Genomic DNA, 14,910 nt, shown 5'->3' on the forward strand with positions numbered 1-14,910 from the left:
TTTCAAGCTCTTGTTATTTTTTTCCAAATGTTAAACAGCTTTAGTAATTAAAATAATACTGAAAGTGCACTTTTCTAAAGAAACTGGAACTTAATAACAAACCGTTCATCTCTTCAAAATTATCTCTTGCTACTTTTCTCAAAATGTACTCAAACCTCCAAAAATTTGAGTAACATTCAACTCTGTCGACCATAGTTTAGTTTTTGACACTGAAATGTAACTAACGCTACAGGGAAACCTAACTTCTGTCCCTTCCAAGTACTTTGATTAATTTAATTCAAAGTTCTACACACAAAAACTTTACTCAGATTGTAGAAGTAGTATTAAAAACAGCAGAAGAGTGTATCTGATGATCACTGAGAAATAAGTTATTTTTCTTTTAGACTACAGCGCAATGACAAATATGATTATTTGAAGGAAATACAGCTAGGATAATCAAGGATACTATGTTAAATTCTTCATTGAAGAAATACAAAACGAATCCTATAAAAGAAATGGAAAAAATCCATCATTTCCCCAGAAAGATAAACAGAGAGAACTGGCAGGTAAGGAAGATAATGTTGTGTACAATAAATAATCAGTAATTTAAGGGAATTCTTTGATGGCAAATAAAAAATAAATGGTAAGGAGTAATCAAATAAATTTGGCTCGCTAAAAAACAAACTTATCGTTGTCATTTCTACGTTAAAAAATTGTCTTTGATTTTTCTTCTTGATTCTACTTCAAAATCTTTATAATTATTCTTTTCAGCCAAATGACTTTTTAAATTTCTTAGTGCCAACGATGACATTGTTTTTGTCTGTGGAAGGAGTGAAAATGCTTGTGGCCAACTAGAAAGGAGCTTTTTTTTGGTATTGTAGACGATGCTGGCTGTATGGCGAAAGCCAGCATCACTAGAATATCACTCACTCTCCATTCTTACTTATAAATACATTCGCTTCACACATTCATCCCTCTACTATATACAACTATTTACATAAACTGCAACTAATGGATGGATCAGTACTCTATATTCCTGCCATCCTTATAGCTTAACCGAAATTAAAATCACTGTAATCCTTCTCTAATCATTTTCTTGCAATCATTCTATAACTTTTAAATACATTCATATTTCTTCGCTAGCTCTGCTACAGATTTAAGCACACAGAAAGGAGTTGGTTCTGGACTAAAGCTGTTCAGCAATAGCTCAGGCTGATCATAATATTGTAAAACTTTGCTTTAAAAGCAAGAACCAAAAATAGTCTTAAGTTTGTTGAAATGTTTACTTGAGACAAAATCAAAATGGGTTTTTTAACGGAAATTCATGACATGAAAGCATTAAAATACACTAATAGAGGGAAGGGATTAGCTATGAGGTTAGCATACTGGACTCCCACGCGGAGGTCCCGGGTTCGAATCCAGCAGCTGACCCTTAGATTTTCTCTTCCTAGGAGCTTCTTACAGCTCACTGTCCGGTGATGGACAGTGTTGTCTGTAACGAGAGAACACTGTCCGGAGGCCGGCAGTGCACTGGAAAAAGCTCCGGACGCTAATGACCTCAGCTGTTGATGCGCCAAAAAAAAAAAAAAAAAAAAATACACTGATCAGAGTTTTTTTAAAAAACACAAAACTCTAAACATGTAAGTTTAATATATAAGTTCGAGTATCACCAAAAGTGAGTTTGTAAGTAAGTATTTGGCAAAAATGCATCAACTGAAAGAGTGCAACTTTGCTGAATAGTTTGCACATTTTGCTCTCGTGTGTAATCAGCAAACTACTTCACTCATGCACAGATGTTCTATTAGTTTAATTTGAAATAGTTCTCTGGATTTACTGAGACAACAACCCCTCATTGGGCGGTTAGTAAAAATGCCATCTATTATAGAACGTCCATCACAGTTTCATGAATCGCAACAAGAGGAAGTAGAGTGGTGACTAAATAGCGATTTCTCCAATTTTAGACACGTACAGTAATAGTGCATAACTTTGGAAAGGCACTTTAACGTGTGCCTAATAATATGGAGATGACTGTGTTGCCATTACCGTCTCATACAGTTCTGATGAGAGAAAATTGAAATATAGTATCAAAAAAGTTTAAAGATTGAAACTTAAAAGGCGATATTACATTTATTATTTATTTTTTGTAATAATGTAGAAAAAGAAAATAACTGAACCAATCTAAACGAGAACGCTGAACTGCAAAAGCGATGCTCTACACCCCGGGTTAACGAGAGTAGCCGGATGTAAAGAAATGAGAGAGAATAGGGTCTCCACTTCCAAAACTAGCAAAAGACGAATCGATAATTGAGGAGGACACTGGTTTGATGAGGCTCAACAAACAAGAACACTTATTCACGAACATAAAGTGAATTTACGCAAAAATGATTTTTTTTTCCAAATCACAAATCTAAATTCCCAAAATTAAATCATTTTTATTCAATAAAAATTTAAAACATTACTTCTATTTTACTTTATAATTTTTAAATTCCAACAGTATAGGAAAGTAGTTGTGAAATCATAATATTTTCCAGTTACTTTCCTTTTTGCATGGGTCATTCTAAGGAAAGTAAAAGTCTATAATTTTCTGGAAGCTGAGTTACTATGAGTAGAGGCCATAGTCAGACCCTTGTCTACCATTCAATAGCACGTTGCTATTATATGGCCAACTAATATACATGATTCTTCGCCATTTAATGTTCATGTAATGTAAATATTGCCTTTTCTAATTTGATATTCAATCAGTAATCGATTAAAAGCTGATTATTACGATTTTTTATTATCTAAATAGAGTGGGAGGGAGATTTTACGTGTAATTATAGAATAATCATCAGGGATGTTCGACTGTATCGCGTTGCTAAGAAACAGCTTACTCATCTATCATCTAATATTGAGGAAAATAATAAATAAAATAAAAAAAACATTACTAATGATACAAGCAAAGGTCATCCAGGAGAGAAGAATTGAGAGAAGCTGTAAACATGGTAGTGGCTAATAACGTTAACGAGTCGTCACTAATAACTTCTGCAGGTACAAAAGAACATTCTGTTCTAGGCCAGCTTTATCAAAAAACCCAACTAACTTTTATGATAACATACCATGAACTACAAATGTTCTCTACAGTTCTAAATTTTGCGTAATTCTCGTAAATTGCACGCTTCCATAATTCTATCTTTTCCACCTGAGCAAAGGTAGAATAGATATTTGCTCAAATCATACTCAAATATTTACTCATATCTTTCTATGCAGAACATCTCTTTGATGACTGGCTGCTCTTAACAATCTTACGAATAAATCTTTGTGAATAATATTCTTTTGAATATCTTAATTGTGCTGTATTCGAATTTTATGAGTACAACAGCAACTGATAATCGTATATTTTATAGTTTAAGCTAAACTTTGTACAAACAATATGGCGTATCAATTAACTTATCAACGCTGTGAAAATAAGTGACCAGCTAAACTTTTGTTTAGCCCTGAGCAACATTAAATAAAATAAAATAAATCCTTTTTTCTGACCAAAATATAGAAATCTATTGCTTTAAACCCAACTATATATCACTGACGTTTACAAAGCCCAAGTCATACTTATCTTAAGACCCGTTATAGAGTTTCTGTGTAGATTCACAGCAGTTTTTAGAGAACCTTCGTTGTGCCTTACGTTATACTAATAATTTATAGATCGTACTACATAGTTAAAAAAACAGGGCACAACCCCAGTAATGCTAAGCAAGCTCTATTTGAAATCAAAGGGGTAGATGTCCCAAAATCAGATACTGTGTCGCGTTTAGTTTCTATAATTTTAATTATAGTGATACGACTCTGGAAAGAAGTACGACGATTCAGACCGGCTATCTTGTGATTTTGAAACAAAACCTGTCAAATCAAAACCTATCTTAAGTACTTGAGGTCATGCCACAGAATCTTGGTGAGAAAATAGTTAGTACGACATTGCTGTACGAAGAGAAAGGCTAAACGGTGATTGTAGTTTACTGCTGCAACCAATAAAGAGTTGGATCCCACTCTAGTCTTCTTTAACTTGAAATGTGATTCTAAAAGTAATAAATTATATTATTTGTAACTATTTCAAGTTTTATCACTTGATTTTATGATTTTTTTTTTAGAACAATTTAATATTTAGTAATTTGAAGCTGGTTTAAAAGAAAATAAATAGAAGAACAAAGATGAAATAACTCACCTAAGATGGCTCCAAGCGGGTGGACCCCCATCCTTTGGAACAGCTGCAAAATAATTAAGTAGATTAGTGAAAGAAATAATTATTTACTTCGTTTTCAATTAACTTTAACATTAATTTAAAATAATTGCTAACCTATAGTATAACCTCCTAATATTCGACAAGTTATATACATTTTTTTTAGTCCAGTAAGTTTTTTTTCTTAACAAACCTTCATATTTTGATAACAATCATTGTGCTGCTGTTGTCAATAAATTTATTATTATATATTTTTTTGTCAACGCCCTATCCTTACTTGCAGTCCCAAAATTTGGGTTATTACCAAAATGGAAGCTCGAGATGACTAGAGAAGTAGGGGATGACTTAAAGGATAAAGGGATAGGATAACTGACGTACAAGGTTCAAAGCTACACATTCAATTACTATGTGGACTATCATGCAATTTAAGATTAAAGGCGCTATTATCCTAATTTTAGATGGATTAGCCATCTATTCCAGGTTTATTTGCAAGCACACTGAAATCCCTGCTTAATAACACCTAAAGCCTCAAATGTGGAGTCAGGAAACTGTATTAAATTAAACCCTTTAACAGTGTAGTAAATGGAATTCGTGTAAGTGTGCTAACCAGATTATATATATATATATTTAATTTATTTGCTATTCACAATCTACATAGAATAAAATGTAATAAGAGAATACGATAAACGAATACTTCATGGAAGGATCAGCTTGAGGAGAGAAGCTGCCCACCGGCAACACTCTCGCTGGAGTTTCTTGTACTATTGAAGATGATCACGAGGCCAACAGCGTTTCAATCGCCGTGGAGGACGATCTGGAATGGTTTTGGAGGCGAGATTTTGAACAAGAGGATTTGTACAGAATGGAAGAGAGTCAAAGAATTTTCTATATTTAGATTTAGAATCGTCAGTTACGTATGAGATTTTGAGGTCGTTATGGGAGGGTGGAGTTAGAGACATAAAATGGAGAATTCGTAATCTGACGGAGTATTTTGGATTGGAAGAACTGGATCTTTTGTGAATTAGAAAGTTTGGCTGAACCTCACAGTTCGAGTCCGTAAGTCCAGATCGGTTTGAGTACGCAGTTGTATATTAGTCTTTTAAGTTCCAGTGGCAGCTTAGATTGTCTGCCAATTAGTCGCAGTAGTAATTTGTTTCGTCGGTTGAGTTCTAATCCCAAGGTAGCGAACTAAATTAGCAGAAGGAAGAGGAATTGAGTTAAAACTTATAGAGGGACAAGAATTACGACGCAGAGTAAAAGTTATCTGTTCGCACTTTTGAGTATTGAATTTGACTCTCCACTTTTTGGCCCAGGGTTCAGATTATATTAAAGAATAAATAAAGTAAATATTCAAGTTATCCTAAATCGGAGTGCTTTTCTTCAACTTTTGTAGTATAAACCACTCTAAACTGCGACTTTATCTTGCCTATCCTTCCATTAGACAATTCAAGGCATCATCTTTTTAAGATTCATCTTCGACCATCCACCTCCCAGTCCTTTACCATCTTTCCGGATCCTTCCTCTCCAAGTTTCCACACCAAGCTAGGGAGTTTAATTTCAGAAGAAATTCATGACATTCCTCTCAACACATCCATGACTTCTTCCATACGTCTATTTCTAGTGCCAGGAGTTTCTTGAGCTATTTCTTGTTCAATACCCAGTTTCAGCCAAGTATCTTACAATAGTTCTAAAAGATTGATGAGAAGATTAGGTACTTGGTACAGAAAAACAATTTTTTGCTCCAGAGTATGGTTAAATATTTATTTTTTCAATTTCAGTTTAAACGAAAATAACAGTTTGGAAGGAATTCTTCACCCAGTACTGCACCAAACACAAACGTTCCTATACAAATTATTGAAATAATATTTCCGCATCTACAAATCGTAGGTATCAATTTCAAAAAACAATCTTTATAAAAATAAATTCTCAATAATTTTCGTATTCAACTTTATTATTTATTTTATTAAAAATTAAAAATAAATTGTATTTATTTTTAAAGAAAATAACATTTTATTAATTAAATAAATAATAGCATCACTGTTGTGTAATGGAGCAGGATTCCCACGTCACGTTCCTTGCCTTTGTAATCCATATCTTCCTTCTATCTCACTCAATGGCATTCTCTCTCACCCCCTGCCACTCACCAACACACACTTCACAATTCACACAACACACGAAAGATTAACATTTTCAGGGCCTTTTTTTATATATATATATTTTAATAAAAAAAATAGGAATCTGGAAAAAACAAAAAAATTATGAAATAATATTTTTATGAAAATGTGGGAATTTTCTTCACTTCTGTAACTTTGAGCTCATTTGGCGAGGCAATCTCTGCTGGTTCGAATTCCTCCTTTTATTTCCATGAGTTTGGTGTGTCATGAAGAGGAGGTAGCATGGATTAGTGTTCAGAGCAGATTAGATTTCTCATCTAGGAAACTGGTCCCTAATTTTGGGTATGAGGTCGTTGAGCGTCCAGCACTGGGGGCTAGTATCTGCCCTCGGTATGGTTGCAAGACTCTGGTGGCTGTTCCCTTCTATGCTCCTTGAAAGTCAAGGAGATACTTAGGGCCACCATGCGCCACACTAGTTCATCCAACTAGCCTCTGTTAATAAGGAAAACGCTGGTCTTAACTATCCAAGTGCTCATGCCGATTAGATATGCTTAATGCCTCCTAATAAGGTCAATATGATATAAAATACTGAGTGTTTTCTAACCACTTACTCATTTTTTGGGGGTTTTTGAATTACGAGTAAGTTTTCAGCAAACCATCCTGCAATTTTCCATGGTTTTGTGTTACTTGTTCCAAGTCACTCAATTTCTCTTAAGAAGATTACATTTCTCGTCCAGCAATAAACTGCTTTGCTTTTTTAAATGTGCGCATGAGAAAATTTAATTATAACGATTTGACATTTTTAAGAAAATCGACTGCACAAGTTTCCTTGCAGTTAAAAAAGAAACTCAATTAGGAATCAAGAACCAAATAATAAATTTCTCACATTCCCCAAATTCTTGATTTTTGTTTCATATTTGAAAAGCCTCGAAACCTACTGAGATCACATTGCCAAAAAGATTACACAACTACAATCTTAGATCTTAGATCAACCGCTATTTATTGTATTTAGCTTTGAACTCTTAGCACTTAGTTCGAATTCATGGCAATACATTACAGATCGTAAAAAGGTTTAAAACAGAATCAATAGATAATTTAAGGCCAAAAAATATATATAATAAACTATCTTCAAATTTCTTTAGTAACATTACACTCTACAGTGACAACCAATTAGATACCAGATCTTGGCTGCTCATAATCAGCAGGCCCAAGGCGCCACGGTAGCCGAGCGGGTTAGAGGCGAGACCTGCGACGCTAATATGTATTGTGGTACTGGGTTCGATTCCCGGTCCTTAGGCCTTGGATTTCATTTAATGGTTAATAAAAGAAATTTACAGTAAAGTATGTTTGCTAGTCGCCCCCGTCCACGACACCTAATTGGTAGTTGGACGTTAAGCCCCGCCTGAAAAAAAAAGGGGATTACTTTACTTTACTTTACTTTACTTTACTACTTTAATCAGCAGGCCCCTGTTGATCCCAATTTAATTTATATCCCAGAATTACAGAAATGTTTGGAATAATTGGATAAAATGTATTGTATAGTAAGGAAGTTAAGGTGAAATCTGAACTAATTATTTGTTAGAATACAAAATAATATGAATAGATAATAATTAATAATACCTCTCGAGGAAACTGAAAGTTTGGGTGATCTCACACGATTTATTCTTTATTTTTTATTATTAAAATATTAATAATCTTATGTGTAATTAGTCGGAGGTGAAGATTACACGAATAATGGGAAATAATTACAGATCTAAAAATGGTTTTATAAGCACAACAGAATCAATAGGCAATTTAAGACAAAATAATATATAATAAATTATCTTCTTTCTCATGCCAATATTTTGTGAGCGCGATAAATATTATCTCCTAAATTTTTTATTCAAACCGATTCCATTACAATAAAATTAATCAATAGAACATTATGCCACAGAAATTCCTCCAAAGAATGTAGCTTTAGCAAGATATGAATTTCACTACTTCTAACGTTTTTATCGAACTGTAAAGTTGTAAAAGGCAGGAAATGCCCTAGAATGAAATATTGTTGTAATATTAATTACGTAATTAGGGCAAAAATAGTACAATTCCAGCTGGAAAGAAATAAGCGGTAATGTGATATTTTAGAGGTAATTATTTGGTTTCTTACTACATTAAAATTATTAATCATTTGCATTACTAAATACTTCTCCAAATGGATCTTGTGAAGCCAGTGATACCCTTGATTGTAGAAAGATGAAATGATTTGAAAGAGCATATTTAAAAGTAAATTCACTTTAATAATTAATGCACAGTTCAGTCATCATGCCAATGAATAATTTTAATCATTGCTACAGGAGAGGTTATTTCATCTAACGATGACATAAATTTGAATCTGAAGATTGGGTCTTTGTGATCAGTCTGAAGAGTAAAACATTTCACACAACGCTAAAGCTCAGTTAGAAGTATTATCATTTCATAGTGCTAAAATATGATAGCTAATTTTTACTATTCTTGGATGGCGAAACACTACCACAATTTTTTTAACTTCTGGACCCTCAAAAACTTAACGAAGGCAAAAAGTTTGACTACCACCAAACAGTTCCATTATTCCGGCAACCTTTGGAATATCCCATTATTTTACTAAAATATTTTCTAGTGTTAAAATTTAGAAAATAAAATAATTCATTACTTTGAGCAAACATGTACAGGAACAAGAATTTAGAAACTTGGGCTCTATATCATCGTTCAATAACAAAGTGAACTAGGATATTAAATCCGAAGAACAGGCTTGTACTCCAAAGCAAATCGAAAAAAGAGCATCGAAAACCTGTATCTAAAATAGGTTTTCCATACTAATGCTTAAATATAGCTCCGAAACGTGGACTCTAATAAAAAAGGGACAGTTGAGTTGAGATTGTATGCCGGCAAAGAAGGTGAAACGCCCATTGGTAACGAAAATTGATTAAAAAATATGTTGGAAATACTGGAAAAGACAAACCAAACCTTTTAATTGTACAAAAGTGATGGAGAAAAATTTCATTTTCTGTCGTTCGAAGAATAATGGATTAATAAATCTTTACAAGAAATCTTACAACAAATGAAACTGCATGCACCATGTTACATAAACAATATACAGGACGATTTTGTGAAGAGTCTTTAATATTTATATACAATTCGCTGTTGACTGAGTGTAATAAAGAGGAAACGTGTTCACATGGTGACAATATTGTTTATTGAAGGAGGAAGACAATGAAGAAGAAGGATCATGAATTACAACAGAAAGGTCATGATCCTCCTCGTGCTCATAACATCGTCTTCAACTATCTCTAGTTTTTGTTATATTGTTTGTTTAGACTTCCTAGGTAGAGGGCACACCCTGCTAAATCAACATTGCTGTGTGTGGCTTCATAAATAACAGCCTGCGAAAAATATTGGATAGACAATGTACTTCGTCAACTTTATTGTTATCTGCCTTTTCTGTTAAAGCGACAACGTTTGTATATGTCTTTAAATTTCCGTATTGTACAGCAGTTTGATCTGAAAGAAATATTGTTAATGATGTATACATTTCTTTTCCTGATTAAATTGAATGCAGAAAAGTTTACTTTCAATTTTAAATTTAGACGGGAAAATCATTTTGCAACTTAACCTACCTAATGGACAGTTTTTCCTCAGGCCTTGATTACTTAATTAAGTAATTTTTAGTAAAACTTTGCAGTGTTCTTTTCTCGATATTCTGTTTTCTTCAAATTTTAGTACTTTTTATCCGCTGTTGATGACATTAATTCAAGTAGAAGAAAGAAATTCCAGCCGAGATAGATTATTTCTCTAATTTTTATTGAATCTCTTCTCTTATAGCTACAGCTAAATTGAATAAATTGAAAATTATTTGTAGGTTTTATTGAACGCCCAATTTGAAGCCCTAGTCGGGAGATTTTGTGGTAAATATGAGGCCTCTTCTATTAATTATTAATTTTTAAGATGTTCTTTCGTTGTTTAACGGAGAAATAATCTCTTTGGCATTTACTGATGACATCGAAATCTTTAAATATATTAAGTTTTTTGAGAACAAGAAAGTTTTACCAGTATACCAATTAAATTTCACTACTCTTCCATTAGAAATGGATTTACTCTTACAGTAATTAAATGCATTTTTATAAGTTTGATTCGATTGAAAAATAGTAACCTACTGAATCTTCGCACTTTTACCACTTTGTAATTCTTCTTCTAAATGGAAAAGCATTCAGTCTTATCTTGCACTTTTTCAATTTGTCATTAAATGACATTTAAGAAATATAAAATTAATAATAAGTTGATTTAGTTTATTTATAAGTAACATATATTTTGTATTAATAAATAATTTACTTAAACAAAACATAGAGATTTTATAAAGTATATTTTTCATATTAAAAAACCTTTCCAACATTTATTTTACAAAAGTTATTTATTTATTTTACTTTGGTATGTTTTTAAAGGTTAATTTTCTTACATATTAATAATTCATTTTCTTTGAGTGCTTTCTTTAAATAATTTTTGTGTAACTGTGGTGCATTATTTCTTTTTAAGTAAACATTAAGTATATAATTTTCTTTGTAAAAGACTCTTGAATAAATACATAAATAAAATAAATCGTCTAGTAAAAATGCTCGGGAAATTCAATCTCCATTTTTTTTTTTCCATGTGAACCAATTACTCTAATAAAATATTCACAACCATCAATGAAAGTTTGATCTAATTCAAGAAGGTGAAACTGTGTTTTCTAGAATGGAAAAAAAGTGATTCAGTAAGAAGAAATAATAGTGGAAAAAAAATAATGTTATATACGTATATAATATATAATTCACACATTTCACATTACCGATAATTATGTACATCGGTTGAATACATAAGTAACTTCTAATAGAGTGATTTCTTATTAAACTTGAATTAGATATAAAGGTATCACTTCTGCGACTTACTGTCCTTCATTAATTAAGACTAAAGCAAAGTAGATCACTTGAGCAATATAGGGACTTCTATTAAACTAGATTCAATATAAATATCTAGTTTTCTTTCGATTAGATAGAACTAATTGAATCTTTAATAGAAATAGAATGGAGAGTCTCTAGTTTCTTTCAAAAGCGGTGTGACATGATCAACTAATAAGAACATCAATAATTAGACTGTTTTATCTAAGATTGCACTTTCTTCAATATGGTTAAAAATTCTGTGAGAAATATACATAATTATGTTTTGATAATTTGAAATTACATTACATTATTACACAATATTGTTAATTAATGATTCCTAGCGCCAATGTACTGCTTTGAAGGCTGAAAAATTTCTAAGCACTTCGTAAAACAAGAAAAGAAAATGAAACTACTGAGTTGGATGGTTCGAGACGCAAAATGCGTGTCTTTTTCTCAACAGCTCTACTGGGCATATAAATATGAGTTGGGAAAAGCCTGGAAACTTTAAGGAAAGGACTCCTGTTCCAGCAAGAAAAAAGGTTCTATTCTAAGTTGGCCTGGAACTAATGGAGTTCGAGAACAACAGCACGAGGCTTGAAGAAGTGAAATTGGAAAGACCATCTAACAATCTTAGCTTCAAAAAGAATGTTATAAATTGAAGCGAGTGTACTGTGCGCCACCCTCTCGGTCGGGTTGTCGTCGGATTCTGACGATCCTTCTAGAATCTACAGATATACTGTGAACGTTGTGTATACAAATTCAACCACATTTCGATGGAACAAGAAGCAGTATATATAAACAAAGGCATCGCTTTAAATACTTAAAAGTGAACCAAAAAAATGCATTAGAATGCTCAACTACGAGAAAATTCTTTTTTAATAGGTTTTGTGGAATCTATTTGGGCAATTAGCTCACATGTAGCACAACCTATTCAGTCCAGTATTCCAGCCAAGATGTCCGCCCATAATTTGTGTTTCTTAGGAGCAAATTTCCTTTTACAGCTCATAATCCATACTCACAGTGTTGCCTTCTGTTTGTCACGTGAGAAATCTACCTGAAGGCCATGAGAACCGAGGTGATTCAGGACGCAAGTGACACCAGACGTTATAACACCTTTAATTTCCTTAATTCTCTTTAAAGATCCATCTACTATTTCGATCTTCCTAGCTGTTAAGTCCTTAACGAAGGACCAGATATCATGTTACCTGCGTATTAAGTAATGCTTAAGATTAAATTGTTCAATTTATTACTAAAAAAACTAAAGTTTTCTACACAACCAACAAAAAATAAATGGCATCAATATCATTTTTAGCATCAAAACGGTTTAGTTAAGTAAAAATGAAAATTGCAACCTGTGCATTTAGAAGCTATTAAAGTTTATGACTCTCAAAAAGTAAATCGGGAAATAAATACGATTACAGCACAGATAACTCACTAGAATCTTTATGAGTCATAAAATCAAAAGATAATAGACTTAATAAAAATAAAGTTAACAGAATAAGGAAACAGTAAAACTAGAATTGCATGATCATGAACTTGCTGCAGTGGAGGCTGTGTGATTACGTAATAGTAGGGGGCCCAGTGGCCGCGTCACTCACTCTGCTCGCAGACATTACCCCACCAGGTTTAAATAAAATAATCACTTTCTTTCGCGGTCAAACAAGGCCGGACGACGCCCTTTCAGCCACTGCCACAATGATCGTGTTGTTTAGCTTTACACGTTACTGTTTCATCAGAAAAAAAATACTACATTTAAAGACTTTCCTCGATGACTTACAAACTTTTCTCTAGCTGTAACAACCATATCAAATAAATGTAGATTTAAAAACAACTGTACAAAATTTGTGTATTATCTCTGGAAAGTACAATCATAGAATTTATACTCAGAATCTGGAAAACGAATTTTAAAATTGATAATTATCATGTTTAGTTTCTCACAAGTACCCAACCTACTACAGCTTCAAGCAAGTTACAGACACACTTACATAAAATAGAATCCTGGGCAAAGAAGTGGAGGATTAAAATGTACCCACAGAAATGCCAGCAAGCCACGTTTACTCTCCGGCGGGGCTCCTGTCCACCTGTCCTCTTCAACAGCAATCCTCTTCCTTATACAGATCTGGTGCGCTACCTTGGGCTCTATATAGACAAACGACTCACGTGGAACCCACACACTAGACTTAAAAGACAAGCAATGAAGAAACGTGCAAAACTGCTTTACAGACTTCTTGGACGACGCTCCAAATTACCCATTGAACTCAAACGCTTAATGTACAGTACTATCCTCAAACCTATGTGGACTTACGGACTAGAGCTGTGGGGTTCAGCCAAACCTACAAATATACGGACTGTACAGACATTTCAATCAAAACTCCTCCGACAGATAGCTGACGCTCCTTTCTACGTGACTAACCTCACTCTTCACAACGACCTCAGCATCCCCTTCAAAGACAAACTTGCCAACTGCTCTCTCCACTTGCTTCAATCCTCTAGTACAGTCTCTCGCTTCGTCTGACAATCCTCCTAATTATCAACCTCGCAGACTGAATTGCCAGTGCCCCGCGACTTCCTTGAAGTCTGAAGGACTAAAAATCCATATCCTGTAGAAAGTGCTACCGCTGGGCAGTTTCTTTCCTCCTGCTTTTCACGCCTTTATTCTTCAATCTCCCTATTTACTTATTGCATATTGTATTATACAGATTGTAAATAACGAAATAAATTTAATAAAAGAAAAAAAGTTCCTCGAACTACTGCAGAGCTAGTTTCTTCTTCTTGCCTCCGCTGTATGGCTTCTACAGCCTCCTCCAACTTCTTCTATGCGACTGTATAATACCTACACGCTAGGTAACACCAACACTACCATCACAAAACAACTACGTAGATCTAACCCATAGCTCTGCGTCGCGCATGTCTCCATTTCTCTCCGTCGACTAAAAGAAGAGGTTTTCCATATAAGTTGTTAGTCGATTTTTGCAGTTTCCGTTTACTCTTCTATTCTTTTTCTTAACATTACCCGCTCAGAACTATGTATCATAATTTCTTTCATAAAAGTCAAAGTCTATCGAGTATCTGCTTCTTTAAATACCATTGGTCGTATGATCCTTTAGTATTGATTTCTTTTGCATTTTTCGATGTACCTTAGAAATAAGGGGCTGCAAAAATCCAACCTCAATCGTGCATTTAATGTTTAACAAAACAAAACAAAAATCTAACTTCATTTCTGTTTGAGGGACTGATTCTAGATTTACTTTCTTGCAGTTTTTAATATTCTTTATTTTCTCGTTATCGCCACAATCTGCGTTTTGTCGTCATTAACTCACCACCAAACGAAAATAATCATCCGTCCATCCACTAAAGGAGTGCAACAAAAACGTTTTGACTAAAATCTTTACTGAAGGTACAATTTCAGCGAATAATATTTCTACTATCTTTTTTGTAACTACTTTTTTTTGCAACATCATTTCATGTTAGGTACTTTCATTTGAAACATTCGTAAGGAAAAATCGATTTTTGGCCTGGAAGGGCAGTAACTTCTCATGTTCTATTTTGTTATTCTTTTTGGTCCAACTTATTTTATTTAAATTGAAGATAATGTTAAATTTAAACATTTAACGAATAATTGGTTTTACAAAATTCTGTTTATGGAATTGTAAAGAGCTTCTTTATGTTTTGTAATTTC

At 33.3% G+C, this 14,910-nt stretch overlaps 1 protein-coding gene across 1 annotated transcript in view; it reads right to left on the reverse strand.

The window, feature by feature from the left end:
- Positions 1-14,910, reverse strand: part of LOC141452471 (uncharacterized) — a 121,465-nt gene that overhangs the window by 46,065 nt on the left and 60,490 nt on the right. The window contains exon 2 of the mRNA XM_074124648.1: positions 4,175-4,217. Coding sequence (XP_073980749.1) covers positions 4,175-4,205 — 31 coding nt within the window. The 5' untranslated portion in view covers positions 4,206-4,217. The remainder of the gene's footprint in view (positions 1-4,174; positions 4,218-14,910) is intronic.

This window comes from Rhodnius prolixus, unplaced genomic scaffold (assembly GCF_049639745.1).
Source record: "Rhodnius prolixus isolate KJV_2025 unplaced genomic scaffold, Rpr scaffold_3, whole genome shotgun sequence".
NCBI classification, from domain to species: domain Eukaryota; kingdom Metazoa; phylum Arthropoda; class Insecta; order Hemiptera; family Reduviidae; genus Rhodnius; species Rhodnius prolixus.